General features: G+C 42.0%; 1 protein-coding gene across 1 annotated transcript in view; it reads left to right on the forward strand.

The window, feature by feature from the left end:
- Magi2 (membrane associated guanylate kinase, WW and PDZ domain containing 2) overlaps positions 1-15,668 on the forward strand; it is a 439,692-nt gene that overhangs the window by 46,756 nt on the left and 377,268 nt on the right. The window contains exon 3 of the mRNA XM_033756513.1: positions 7,032-7,242. Within this exon, the coding sequence (XP_033612404.1) occupies positions 7,032-7,242 (211 nt within the window). The remainder of the gene's footprint in view (positions 1-7,031; positions 7,243-15,668) is intronic.

Consider the following 15,668-nt stretch of genomic DNA (forward strand, 5'->3'; position numbering starts at 1 on the left):
ATGTACTTCACCCCTGTTTACTTCCAAAACAATACAATGAGGAGGAGGAAAAAGTTATTAGATGTATTGAAACTTGTCACAAAACAATTAGAAATACAAAGCATGGAGCTTTCTTACAGGGTAAAATAAATCCAGGGAAGTAAGGTATTGTGCCAATTTAAAGAAAGAAAATCAACAAATTCTATCTAGCATGATAACGATCCTTCCTTTGTTTCCCTCATTCCCAAGCGTGGCAGCTACCGAAAGCTTACATCAGCCATACGTGTAGACTGTGTCAAGTTAAAATACAGATAGTAAGAAAACATCCCTTCTTCTTCTTCTTCTTCTTCTTCTTCTTCTTCTTCTTCTTCTTCTTCTTCTTCTTCTTCTTCTTCTTCTTCTTCTTCTTCTTCTTCTTCTTCTTCTTCTTCTTCTTCAGATTTTTTATTCTTTAATGAGACTGAGTGGGTACATTCTAAACTATTGCATCGTGATTTATCATTTGTCTTATACCCAAGACACTGTTAAGCAGATGGAATGGTGACTATGCATACTTTTGCAATAGCAAAACCTTAGACTGGACTAAAGCTATAAAACTGATGAAGACTGAACAGAATGCAAAAGTGAACACATTTCACTCTCTCCCAATTAAATGATCTTCTCTATATGATATTTATGTATATTTGAGCCCTTCTAAATTTATTATCAAAAGAAAATCATATGTACTGAATCCAACAAAACTCTTAAGGTAGGCAAGATGAAAGGAACTATATATCTTAATTCTTCACAACAGTATGTTTTTGTAGTAAAATAAGGTCACTGTTTTATTTTAAGACTGTGTCTTTTTAAAGTCTGTTTTGTGCCTTGGTGTTTCTATGGAATTCCTAGAAAATCTTACATCCCATCCCAGGAAGGCTTTTAAAATCACTACCATTCTTTAAAAGAGGTGTTCCTTCTTTATTGAAATATTCCTTGTTTCTATTGGTCTTGCCAAAAAAATACTCTTGCTCTAGATTATAAGACACCTAAGTGACATAAAAATACATTGTGGAATGCTCAAAAAATGCCTCATTTGCTAAAGTTTGTTCACCTCCCCAGTGAGTGTCTTAAGGAAAAGTGACATTTTCTATATCCCCCAAAAGTCATTTTTAGATCTAACAATAAAACCATACTGAGAAATGTGTCTTGAAAGTCAGACAATTTTACTTGGCCACCTTGTAAAGAAAAAATAGCTGCACAATTCTGGGAAAGTAAAACATGCATGGGTTCTTCTGCTCCTGCTCCTTGGTCTGACTGTAAATACTCCTGGGACTCTCCATCATTCTCTCTGACATACACACGACCCGCATGAGGGCCTGTGTGCATGATTCCCAGCCAGCTCCACGGGGCTGCAGGTGCCAGGATGGAGCGCGGAGGACAGGCTCCTTTGGTTGGCATGGAGGGCCTGACTTTCTCACTCTTTACTATTGAGCATCCATTATGTTTGTAAGAGATAATTTCTTAACCACTTCGTTCACTGCTCAGCATGTCTGATGTTTTTTTACAGATATATACCAGATACAGAAGAAACACAAATATATTATCCAAAATGCAGCAGAGTTGACTTCTACTGCCCTTACTAAGCAAGGCAGCAAATCGGATGCCACAAGAAACAGTAGCTCATGGGAAGTGCTCACAACTCTCTAACACATGTTGGAATCGTGCCCCCACCCCTGCATTCATTGGTTGAAGTCTAAACACTCAGTGTCTTAGTTACTTTTCTCTCATTGCTGAGACAAAACACCCGACACCCAAAGTTAAGTGGGAAAGGTTTATTTGGCTCACAGTTCGTAGAGGTTTCAGTCCATAGTTGGCTGGCTCCAGAGCAGAGTGGCACGCGGCAGGGGGCATCACATAGGAAAAGCAGTTCGTGACGCCCACAAGATAGCAAAAGCAACAAGGGAACCTGAAGGGCCTCTTTTGGCGCCCTGTACCTTATTCAGACTAACAGGATTAGGCTGGTACCAAGCCAGTCAGTCACTCACATGTAGTGGTTTAGTAATCACCCGCCCTTAACCCTAGCATCACACTCTAGATTCAGCCGCCTATGACCGCATGAAGCTTGGGGGAACATCTAGACCCAAACCATGACACCCATTATCCCAGCAAGGAGTTGTAGTTGGAAATAGGGTTACTGTAGACATAATTAGCAAAGACGAGGCCATCCTGGATTAAAGTGGGCAGCAATCCCGCGTGACAAGTGTCCTTATTTAGGGGACATTGAGACTCAAACACAGGAGGAATGCCATGGGAAGACTGAATGGCTGCTCCCACAAGCCGTGGACTCCTAGAAGCAAGGCAGACCCTGGAATAGGACCCTTGAGCCTCCAGAAGATGTTGGCCCTGCCAACACCTTGATGGAGGACTTCTAGTTTCCAGAAATGCATAACTGGAAATGTCTGTTTAAGTCTTTCAGGCTGCTGACAACCCTGGCAATAGTGAAAATGTGTAAAGCTAATTAATTGGTCAATGCCATTTCCTAGTGATATAAGAATAAAAGAGCAGTTCCTTCTCTCACCAGCTCTTCAGCCTTGGAGTTCCTCTGACAGCTGCCTCAGATAATTCTCGCTTCCACGCACTTCACAGTCTCCCTAGAAAACTGTCTGAATCTCTTTTGTGTCCCTGGGAATCATTTAGCAAATCCTGACTGCGGCACTCGGTGCGGTAGGCAGGGCTGGGGAAAGTGCTCCTCACTGACATGCTGGCTGCATTGCGGGAAGACCCTGCGTTCCACTCCCCGTGACTCCCACTGCCCAGCAGAGGTGGACATTGCTTGGAAAAATAACCCAACTCTGCACAGCTCAGTTCCTCTTCTGCTTCCTGTCAACAGGTCCTGCTTCTGTGTGGAAGGCTTTCCCTGGTTTCCTACAGGCAGGAGGTGTATTAGCTTGATTCTCAGTTCCCCAGAGGCCCTGGGCTCCCACTAATAAACTACGTCCTTAGATTGGCCTTGGTGAACAGAGGTGGGAAAGTGATGGTTCTCAGTACACCCTGTTCATGTTTTGCATGTTTGTTCCCTTGGAGGAGGCAAATCTAACTATTGCTTCTCTCTCAACCCAGCTGCTCATACCCCGATCAAGAGGACTTTCCTCTCCCTTTTTAATATCTTGTCAACTTCCTTCAACATTATGGGAATTTAATTCATGTTTGCAAATGTAAACAGTAGCTTAAGTAAGAATTTTAAAAAATGAATGACAAAGTTAAACTTGGAGAACATTGCTCAGTAATCTTTCAGGTAATAAATATGATCACACACTTCTTCAAAAACTAGACTTTTTTCCAAGAGATATTTAACTTTTCTTAATAATGTCATATGGAGGTAGGACATTTATTTGTGCATAGCTAAACTTTTGAATGAATTTTCCATCTACATGTATAATACATTTTCATCACTTTTACCTATTCTAATCTTTGTACCCATCACTCCACCAGAAACACTACCGGGCTGGGGATTTAGCTCAGTGATGCCACTGCTACCTGTCTAGTAAGTGCAAGGTCTAGAGTTTGATCCCCACTACCAGAAACAAACAAAAATCCATCATAACTACTACTATAAGTGGTGTCTCAGGTCAAAAGTGACCTTCGTGCTGTTAGTTTCTGTGGGCCTTATGCCCTTCTTGGAAGGCTTAGAAGCTGTGGCCACAGTTCGCCCTGTTTTCCTGGTTGTCCTTGGCTTTGCTTCTCTGACACAGCAATCAGCTGGCTTTCCCATTAGTGCTTCAGCTGCTTTCCTTGTCTGCCTTTCTGGGTCCGCTTTTTCAGTGACTGTTACGTGTTAGAGTTTCTCATACAGCTGAGAAATCTAGAGATCTTGATTTCCTCTCCTGCATTGTCTGTCTTGGCAGGTTCCATGGCTGAAATTTTCATGCAGTCGAGCCATCTGCCATTGTCTTTGAAGTGGATCTTCACCACCAAGGACTCTCTCGCTTGGTGCCTCCAACAGGGCCTCTGCTTCTGTGTGCCCAGAGGCTGCGCATGGTCTGCCTCACCTGAGTCCTGCTCCTCCTCCCACATTCCCCGTCCCCGTGAATTGCCCCGTCACCTATGAGGTCACCACAGCTTTTCCTTTTTCTTTTCCTTATTTGTTTTTGAAAATAGACAAACTTCTATGCTCTAAATATTCTGCAGATCCATTTTTCCCACCCCCATGCCAACAGCACCTCTTCTTGAAGCGCAGAAATGGCTGAGGCTGTCTAGAAACATCTACTCTTGCCATACCTGCATCCGCAGAATAGTTACAGGGTCTTCATAGAGAATGAAAATACGGTGCTGTCTTTCTCTTGCCCAAGACTTGTAAATACCTTATCACCGCTCTGAGGATACAGTCCTAATCCGAGTCCTACCAGTAAGGCCCTGCCCAACCCAGCCTTGGTTTATCTGTCGCTCCCTTCCGTCATCTGAAAAAGTCTCAGACTTGGTAGCAACTTTGGATACAAAAGTTTACATGACTTTTAGCTCTGTGTGACTTTTATATGATACAGTATCAGCTGAACACCTAGTGTAAGTCCCATCTTTCTCTTTTGGTAGCTGTCATCACACTGAAAGCTGTAGGAAGCCACACATATTTTTCGTTCCGTGAAAGTGAAAAATCTCACCTCTCTGGTCCACTCTTCTGTCTTCAGTGTCTGGTAAGGAGGGAGCACTCAATAAGCATCGATTAAGCAAATCCTGAACAAACGAATATGTTCAGAGCATGACTTGCAAGTTTAGCCCCAATGACTGGCACACCTGGGCTTTATTCACTCAGACACGGGCACGAGCATTAGAGTTCCACAGGATTCATCTGCGTCCCACCCTCCAGTACTTCTCAGGTAAACAACTTAGGCTCCGATGTTTCTGCTTCTCCCTGCAGTGTGTCAGCGCATGTGTTCGCCTGCCCTCTTTCTCCTCAGTGCTCACCGAGGAGGCCGGGAAGCTTCATTCTCCCCATCTGATCTCTCGCATGACACCTGCTGTGTTCCATGTAGCTGTACATGTGTGATGTGGTGCAGCAGAGACCACCACATCTCTTGCCTACACAACTTGTCAGGTTCAAAAATATCTACAAGGAAGTAGCTGGGATTCTGTGTTCTAAAGGCCATATTGTTCTTCTAATTCTCGCTTTTTAAGGGCAAAACAATGAAAGCTTGCAGGGTATTCTTGTGTTTCCTGATTCCTTATAGATAATTTAATATCGCTCCCCTACTGTGATGCAGCTGGGGAAGTTGGCCCGTGCAATCAATACGGAGATAAAGCGGACTTTCTGCTTTTGGTCACTCATTCAAGTTGTCTTTATTAACTCTTGAAGTTGTAAAAATGATAAGTAGCCAGTAGATGCAAAGACACGTGAAGAAAACTCCCATTGCAGTCCAAATTTCCTGCCCTGAGGTAATCAGCTGACAAGCTGCCGTACATTAATAATATTGGATTACATTTCAAATGCTAATAATAAGCATCATTTTCCCACAGTACATATAGCTCTAACTCATTGTTCTTAAACTTACATAGTCTTCTATGATAATGAGAATCACGATATTCTTATTAAGAGGCACAATATAGTTTCTAGGCGTCTATAAACAGTACCACCGTGGATGTTAGGATACAGGTACCCTTATGCAGTACTAGAGACAATATTCTCGAGGTAGGATAACTGAGTCGAGTATATGTGCCTTGGAATATGTGCCTTTAAGTTTAATAAATTGATTATTTTCAAACAATTGCAGAATTTCATGTTTCCAAGATGGTGTCTTAACCACCTGCCATTAGCTCAGCCTCCCAGAATCCCAGTGAAGCGGTGTTCTTCTTGTTTGCAGGTTAGACTGGCCCCTCATAGGGACTTCTGTATCACATCGGGTTTCTTCTTTACTCTCACAGCATTTCTTTTTCTATATAGTTTCACTCTTCTCTGACAAGACTCCTGTTCTTAGTGCTAGAGAAGCTAAGTGGAAGACAAAAACCATAAATAGCTCAGGGAAAACAGACATTCAGGAATATTTTAAAAATACATCTAGTATACAGTTAAGCCTATACCTCCACCAAAGTGTTTGGCCAACAAGCCCATCCTGGGAAAAGTAACCTCAAAAGTATTACATTTACTCACTCTGACATATCTCCTACTGCCTTTGGAATGTCCTTATCTCCCTACCTTTTCTCTCACCTTCAAATCCTAAAGTCTCTTCAGTAAAGGTGGAGAACCCATGCTGTCATTAGGTTTCCCATATATTTTTCTTCTCTTTCAGAAACCTATCTTTACTACGTATTATAAATTTCAAGAAGTGTAATCATCTTCCATGTAACTATATTATGCAGGGTTTATCTCTTCTTTTTATTTTCTCCTTTTCTCCCCCCATTTTGAGTTCTGTATCTGCTGAGTTGTCATGTCATGGTTAGAGTACTCCTTCAATGTTCCTGGTGGCTTATTCCTTCCCCATGTTCTTTTTAGTCACCCAGGAGCTCATATTCAGCATGCTTGGGCTCACAGGTCTGTCCCTCACACTTGTTAAGGTATATATCTGTTTTGGTTCTTGTTGTGTTTTGTTAATTTTCTATGTGTTCGGTAGCAATTGGCCCCAAATATAGTGGCTTAAAGTGGTGGGATTGCAAGGCAGTTGCACCTGTGTCCACGTCCCGAAATGAAAACGTCAGTAATGCAGTGCCCCTCGCTGTGGCCTCCAGGGCAGGGGCCTTTCCTCACCTTCCCCAGCATGAAGAGGCCACTGTGTCTTTGGCTTGTGGTCCCATTTTTCTGTCTTTAAGGCCAGCCATGCTGCTCCTCCCTGGCTACTCTTCACAGCCGAGTCTCCTTTTCTTCCTCCTTTTCTGCCTGCCTCTCCTACCTATGGGGACCTGTGTGATTCCAGGGTGCACCCCTAGATTACCAAACCTAATCTGCCACCCCCTGGGGTCCTTAACCACATCTGTAAACCTCTTCTGCCATGCAAGGGCACATTCACACATTAGAGGCACTGGATGCACCCATCTGCAGGGGCCGTTGTTGGGGGCCAGAGTGACTGACCCAGCTGTTGTCCCTGCAGAATCCAGTGAACATGAAGACAAGAGCGCAGGAGCCCCAGGCGAGACGCCCTCCCAGCCTTACCCTGCCCCGGGGTACAGCCAACCCGAGGCGATGAAGGAGCCCATGGAGGAAGCCAAGCCCAGCAAGCCCGAGGAGAATGAGGACCTGGACCCTTTGCCCGACAACTGGGAGATGGCCTACACAGAGAAGGGAGAAGTCTACTTCATTGAGTGAGTCTCAAACATTTCTTTGAACGTTGCCAAGATCGTAGCAAATACAAATGACATAGTCAGTGGGGACACGGTCAGGAGAAAAGAGATTTCATCGTTTCTGCTAACAGCCTCCTTAGGCTTCGTGCCTTAACACAGCCAGGTTTCCTACCATGCAGTGGTGTAGCTCAGAGTGAATTAAACAATTACACAGTAAAACCTGTAGCAGTTGTGACTCAGAAGGCAAACCTCCTTTTGATGTTATTGTTAAATTGGTAACAGTCCAGATTTCATAGGAAAATTCTTAGTCTCCCCACTTTCGAGCACTTGTTTTATCCCTGCCGGAAACATCTACCTACACCTTCAGGCCCTTACTAGGATACAGCTATTTAAAGCAAAATGTTTGCTGGCCACAAAATAAAGTTTTATGCATTCACACCAAGGTCAGATGTTAATAAAATGAACCATTTTGTGTAGTTCATCCTATTTCCCTTTACTAAACACCACTTGCTAAGGAAGCTGAAACATGAGTCCTAAACTACTTGGTAATGCTCACCTAATCTCTTTTTTCCTGTAGATATTTCTTCTAAAATACTGTTCTTCATACAGTCTCCTAACAGTAACGTTTTATTTTTAACAACAGGACAACTTCAAAAATTTTAATTGATATAATTATATTTTATGGGTTACAGCGTTATAATTGTATCCATGTATACAGTGTAATAATCAAATCAGCACAATTAGCATTCCCATCTCCTTAAATACTATGTTTTGTATACATTTGGAGACCTCGAACTCTCTCCCTGGCATTTTGGAATGCAATACATAAGTTTTGTAGATAGCAAGTGTCTTCCCATGCCATGTATTGGGACAGCTTTGTCAAAGGGACTACAAAGTTGAAGATCTTGGCCCAGATTTAATTGTGGATGTGAGTAAGACAAGAAACCCATTTATTACAAACCATGAGATCCAGGAATATTAGCAGATACAGAACTCTTACCCTCTTGTTTGTATGGACCTCATGGGGAAGAAATAATAACAGAAATTGAAGTTCTTAGTGTTAGCAAGAGAAAAAAATATGTAAATGCTGATTATCCAACAAAAATATGAAAACTGAATTCCCTTCCCCAACCTGGAGTGATTCATGACTTAGATCTCCACAGGCACAATTCAGTTGTGAAATTGAAATGTTACCACATGCGAATATTTAATTCTCACGTGAATCGGGGGACTTTGATGCATGTGGCCACCGGAATATGTAATCAGGTAATTACTCTGCCCTGCTGGACACCAGCGTGACAGGAAGGCAAGCATTTTGCAAAGAATGAACCCCCAGCACTCACCTGCCCTGGGTGTTCTTCATTTGCAGAAAATAATCGACCTTTTGTGTTATTTGTATTACTGTAGCCAGTGACACAGAGATGTCATTGGTGAAATAACTGGAAAAGATGAAATTACATAGGTTTTTATTAAAAAATGACTAAATAAAATGGTGCCCCAACATTTGTATCTAAAGGCCTAATTTTGATTTTGAAAAGTGCAGTGGAGGAGAAGTAAAAATACAGATCCTAGCAGTGAGGTCAGACATGGCATTCAGAACAACTGATGTTGACAACAAGGAAGCTGACAATGAATACATTTGAGGTGCTGTATAATCACTAAGTACATGACAGCGAGTGAAACGATGTGGAAATAATAAAGAGAAACCAAGATAAGTTGATTAGGCAACCATTTCCCCACAGTGCTTCTAGATGAAATTATAAAACCTTTCTGGGTCCCATCTGTGTCAGGTTTGGGGGCTGTGAGGAAAAGGGGCTTTGGAAGATGCTAGAAATTGCGCTCTGTGCTTAGTAAAGAGTACGGCTGGCTTGAGAGCGTCTGGCAGAATGGCCGTGCCATTCTAGGCAGTCAGCGATGGCGGTCAGAGTGCATCAGCTTTTGTCCCTACTCTCAACCCGATACCAGGTTGGGGAGGAGAAAGGAATGTGGCCAGGAACAGCTAGCAACCCCCGAAGGAGAGGACTGGAGCAGACTGCAGAGGAGAAAGGAAGGAAGAAGGCTGAAGAGGGCGTGTGCAGACCCTGCAGGCCAGCAGGCCCTGTGAGGGGTGGACAGAAGGCCCGACCGGCAGAGAAAGGGGAGACCCTGGGAAGGAACCATTCAGTTTTCCTCTTGCTGAGTCATTAGCACCTTTGAAAGCTGAGCAAATAACTAGCAAGTTTTTACTGTTTTTGTTTATTTTTGTTGTTCTGTTTTTTAATCTCCTTCCTAATACTGGAGGGAAGGACTGATGAGCAACAACAGGAGCAGAGGTCCGTGGAGGTGGAAAATTGAGACAAAACGGAGAAGATGACTTTGTTTTCAGGACAGTCAAGGCTGGGAGGCCAATGTGGGCCTGCTTAGGAGGAGGAGGCCCGGGCAGTTTGGGCTGGCTGAACTAGGAAGCAGAGGCAGGCAGAGGCCACTCAGAGCAGGCAGATCAGGTCCTCCGAATGGGCCCTTCCTCCAAGAGGGCAGCTTAGAAGCCTGGAGTGGTACATCCCTGCCTCTCCCTGTCCACCCTTCACCATCCTGCCTGATGTCACTCTGTGCCCTGAGCCTCATCCCTACCTCCTTGACATCGTCACCATCCCCTCCCACTGCCACGGGTGTTACTGGGGAGTCTTTGTTCTGTCTCAGTCCCTTGCAGACAGATCTGCAGCAGGGACAGAGTTGGCACTGAGGGCCTTCTCGGAACAGAGCCCTGCTGTGCCCAACTGGTCCTGAAGTGAAGTCTCGGTAAGGGAAAGCAAGATAAAACAGAAAGGTAGAGCTAGAATCGTGTTGCATGACAATGAACACATGTATGAACATGTGAATATGAAAACTGACTCTCAGACATGATGCATATCTGTAAACCCAACACTTGGGAGGCTGAAGCAGGAGGATCACCGACAGTTCAAGGCTAGCCTGGGCTACATAGTGAGATGAGACCCTGTCTCAAAAATATATGTATGTACATATATACATGCTAAATTCATAGACTCTCTGTAATTTCTATGAATACCAAACTAAATTTTTTTCAATTGAAAAGGAATTATTTAATAAATGAAATACCTTTTTTAAAAATCTAAACATTTATTTAAATCTGCATACTGTGTGTATAGAACTGGGGATGGAGCTTTGCATTGAGCTACATCTCAACCTTTTTTTTTTTTTTTTTTGAGACAAGCTCTTTCTAAAGTTGACCTAAGTTTAAACCGGTGGTCCTGTCCTGCCTCAGCCTCCCAGATTGCTGGGATCATAGGCGTGGGCCACCACACTTGGCTTATTTAAATCTTTTGAATAAAGAATAGCAAAGGAAGAGGAAGATGAGGCAGACAAAGGAGAAAGCAAAACAAGAGAAATGGGATCTGTGAGGGGAAAGAGCCAGAGCAGCAGGAGTCTGCCCCGCAGGAAACTGGGATTCATCCCTCCTCCGTGTAGGGAGGCCCCACCCCCACCCCGCAGCGCCTCCTGGGAAAACACCCCATCTATTTCTTTTCTACACAGTAGAAAAGTGTGCATTAATTTATGTGGTAGTACAGAATGTTTTGTGTGGCTCAGCCCTTCACAGGTTTTACATTTAAAGGACGAGTTTTTGTTTTTTCTGTTTTGTCAACAGAGGTGAATTAGCAGGGAACTGTGTTTCCCAGTGTTTATGCTGCTTTCTGACAAATAATAAAAGCAGACTTCTTTTATCATGTGTGATGATATTTAATGGGGCAGGTGAATGCGTGATAAAGTACTTGTAAAGAAGGGAGTTTTAAATTGTGGGTGAATGCACTTCTCCAAACATGCTGTAAAAGAGTAAAAGTAGTGCCTTCTGTTTAGGAATTTTAAAAAGACTTTAAATGTGAGAAACCCATCATTTCTTTGGCTTGTACCATCACCTTCACTAATATTAGCTTTTAAAATAGGCAGAATATTAATTATACATGTAAGAAAGGGGTATGTAAATGTAAACGAGCCTCACAGACTGAGTGCCTACTGTTATCAGTGTGTGCAGATCTCCTGAACAAAAACAGCTAATATGTGAAGCGTTAACACCCTGCTCATTTAATCCTTATTTTATGAAACTCAGGCATAGAGAAATAAATTACTATGTGCCAAGAAGTCATTTAACAAAGCCAAGTTTCTTTGATCCTATTTATTCCACAAATGTCTGTCTGATGCATACCATGTGCTGGGCACCATTTTATTCTGAGAATACAGCAGTCCACACTGAAGGGGGTCATGTTCTCACGGGATGAATTCTGTTCCAGGGTCCCTGTCCTTGACCGATTCACTCCCCTAACCACTCTGTGCATAATATAAAATAACCATCCTATGAAGTGCTTGAGTTTTCCCCATTTTGTGGATGATGTTCTGCAGTGCCCTTGGACAAATTACCATTCCCAAGGTCACACTAGAAAGCCATCCCTGTTATCCCAAATTTCCTCCAGTTTATAAACAAACATTGGCCGAAGTAAACTTCTATATTACAAATGGTATTTGTTTAATAAGTTTCTTAGCCAAAAATTTACTATTCCAGAGGCTAAATGTTCCCTAAAGAAGAGCTGCCACAGGGTTAATCTGGACTGACATGCTTCGAGAATCCCATTAAATTCCTTCTTTGTTTGGTAGTCAGTTTAGTTAGTGACACAAAAGAGACTGCTATTGCTTTGGCAAAAAACAAAATGACAACAAGACCCTATTTGTTTACTACCATCTTCCTGGAGGGCAGCGAATACTCTGTCATCTTAAATAATCGATTTTTAAAGGCAGGCTTTTAAAACTGGGGATCACATCTGTAAGAAGTGTCCTGTCTGTATGTGGCCTCCAAGTCTTTCTCAGGGATGAATTTGCTTTGGAACTACAAACAAGCACACAGTAAGTCTAGTTGGCTCTTGTGTTGCTGTTCCCAGATTCCCGTAAGTTTTATGCAAATCACCAATTACTATTTCCAACAAATATAAAGCTTGCCCCTTGTTACAGAGAAGACAAGATGCTTCAGCGATTTATTGTAGAGAAATAGAAAACCTGTTTGTAGTGTGAGTGTGTTATGTAAAAACACTCAAAATAGTGCTTTCTCACTCAATGCTCAGCATATTCCTGCTAGTCACAAAAATCTAGTCTAGGTTTTTTTTCTGTGATACGTATCACAACTGAGCTATATTCTGTTTTTATATTATTTAAAACTTATGCCTGCACAAGTTTCTGGTGTAATCGGCCATAGAGAAAATAAAACTTACTTTAAAAATATTTCCTAAAGGGGCCAGGGATTTAGCTCTGTGTCTGTGCACCTGCCTTGCAAGGGCAAGGCCCTGAGTTTGATCCCCGGTGCCAAAAACAAAACAAAACAAAACAAAAAAAAACCCTAAACACAAGAAAGGAAATGTGACAGCATACTCTCATACTCATATGTTAAGAAAATGTGTAGAAATAGTACCTAGGAAGCAATATTATCTAGGAGATTACTGACAATAACTTTATCTGTGGATTAGCTGTGGATAGCTTTATCTGTGGAAAAATAGTGAAACATTTAATAAATAATGTTGAAGGATAAAGTTTCCACTGCGAAGCAATATTTACCTATACCCAGGTATGGGTGATACTTTGAATAGTTCTTTTTGAATAATAACACAGAAAGAAGATACAATCTTTTGGAAATGATAAAATTACTCTGAAAATTTATTTAAGATGATATAAAATGTAATTAACTTATATACCTTTAAAATGATGTTCACTTAAAAATTCATAGAATATAGTCAACAATCTCTATTTTTGTTGCTGAACCTATATAACTACTACTACTGAAAAGTCAATGTTCATGCACATTTTGAATCACTACTCCAAAGTCTGTAACTATGTTTAAAGAAAATGAAAAAGGGAAAGAAAAAAGAGTTTAATAATAAAAATTTCTTTTGTACTAATAAAATACTAGCTAAAAAATGATATCACTTCAGTAAAGGAAGCCCAAAGAAAAGAAAAGAGAGCAAAAGATGCCTTAAAATTAGAGTTGAACTGGGTTATTCTTCAGGATCCAGTTACTGTACCGGAGAAACAGAAAAGGGGTTCATAGCCTGACTTGCAAATCAAAGTGAAGGGGGAAAATGGAACGGAGAAATGAGCTGTGGCAGGAACGCTAAGAAAATTTTGTTTTCTTCCCGGTACTCGGCCCACGGAGAACATTTTTATTAACTTAATTCTTTAGTGTAGTTTTTAAGACTTTATATTCAGAGACAGATAATATAAGTCAATGTTTAATAAGGACTTTATTCTGGAAAAATCCTCAGTTTTGAATGAATAAAACTTGGCTTGGAAATGATTTGAGTAGATAATTTAAGTTGTTAAGAAAAAAAAATATTTCCCTAGAGTTCCTTAGTGTTCTCTTTCATTGCTATGAACATGCAATTTAACATAATTTAATATAATACCTACTAAGCACGAGGCACTCAACACTCCCGAAGGAATTAAAGGAGGGATCCTGGCCCTCCGATGGTAGGTAGATTTCGTTTCCAAGTGAGTGGCTGGAGTTTGGGTTAGATCTTGATTACCCCCAACGGCGGAGGAATAAGGCAGCGCCATAAAAAGCGGGGTTAGGTTCACTGGGCCCCAGTTCGGGATTCAGTAAGAGCCAGGTTCCCACTGGGGCTCTCCTGTGCTAGCTCGTGACCTTGGACAGGTTACCCAGCTGTGCCCGGCCTGCTGCTCCGACTGTGCGGTGGAGCTCAGGGTACTTAACACCGGCCTATGGGCGTGAAGGGAGGTGGCGCGGGTGTTCTCCTGAGTGGGGACTGTCGGACCCTGTGAAAGAGTGTGACTCTGCACGGGTGTGTCCTGTGCCGTCGTTGCTTTTCCTGTGAGAAGATTTCTCGGAAGATAAGATGTTAGTATTCAACCTGCTGCTTTTTGTCTGTTTGGTGAAGGTTAAGCCTACAAAGTTTACAGAACTTTCTGATTCATCAGGGTCAGCTTCGTGTATCTCTTCACGGCCACCCTGATAGGAATTTAAATAGGATTGCAGAGCTGAGTGCTATTTCGGGCCTGGCTTGTTCTAGATAACTCCATATGCAGGAAGAGTTTGGGATACACCCGTAGATGAACCTTTTATGTTTTTCGATTTTTTTATCCAGATTTTTAATATGACATTGAACCCATATAGCTATTGACTTTTTTCTACTTGATCTGTCACTTTTCGTGATCATTATGTTAGCTTTATTCATAGGAATATGAAAAGCAGTCCATATTATTGTGATTCAGAGTTCCCAGGAAATGTTTGTTCCATTCCCCCAGCTAAATTAAGAAGGGTGTCTGTGCAAACACAGTCCATGCATGTGTATGTAAAGAGACCGATATTGCAGTTTAGGATTCCTGTGAAGCAGCATTGTCTTTTCTTGCCTTCAAGTGACACACAGCGTGGATGGAGCGAGGACACTGATGTCAGTAAGGGTCTGCCTCTCTAGGACAGGAGTGGCCATCACCTCCTCACATTTGAGGAAAGTAGTATGCAAGTTGTGAAAAGACCCTCAATGATTCCATTTTGTGCAGTTTCCTGCCCAGTGTTTAATCCTGTTTTCAAATGGAACTATTAAGGTCCAAAAATATATCATTGAAATCAACTGCAGAAGCTATTTGGTCTCTTGCCTCCCAAATGCATTAAAAATATCCCGTCTGTGAGGAATCTTGGAGGAACATTGAAATTGCAAGGCGGATGAGCGCCACTATTGAAAAATACTGGGCTGCATCTTCAGGTGATGTTGAAGACAATTACTGGAGGTAACCACAACCCGCATTTCTTTCAGAATCATTTCTGAAGAACAGCTAAAAATGCTGCTAACTCTGATAGACTCAATCTGTCAAAATGTATTACAGTGACACACTGTTAGCACTAGTTCAACCTAAAAAAAAAAAATCCTCCTATAATAAAATGCTTTATATAAACCCAGAAAAGCTAGGAAGCTCATAGTTCTTGCTACTAAATTAGCCAGTATTTGAGACCCTCAGAGAAGGGTATAGAAATGGTAATTTGACTCCCTGTCATGGCTTACTAATGGTTGCTTAATGCTTACCATAGGTGTGTTTGCTTTTCTGAATATGTCTAAAAGACCCAGAAATGACTTTTCTCCAAAATAGGAAAAGGATCTGGAAGAATCAGATGTGGTCAAAAAGAAAGGAAATTTCTTTTCCTTGCCTGGCTTCCAACTTTTTCCTGTACCTCATAGAAACATGAGCATTGAAGCACACACACTGTGCAGAGGCATGTTTATAAGAGCATTTTAAGTGCTTTTTTAAAGAGATAAGGGCAGCTGGGCATGGTGGCGCATGCCTGTAATCCCAGCACTTGGGAGGCTGAGGCAGGAGGATCACTATCAGTTCGAAACCAGCCTGGGCTACATAGTGAGTTCCAGGTCAGTCTCAACTACATAGTGAGACCCTGTCTTAAA

Source organism: Fukomys damarensis, unplaced genomic scaffold (assembly GCF_012274545.1).
Source record: "Fukomys damarensis isolate Sample0158 unplaced genomic scaffold, DMR_v1.0_HiC HiC_scaffold_4, whole genome shotgun sequence".
Lineage (NCBI taxonomy): Eukaryota > Metazoa > Chordata > Mammalia > Rodentia > Bathyergidae > Fukomys > Fukomys damarensis.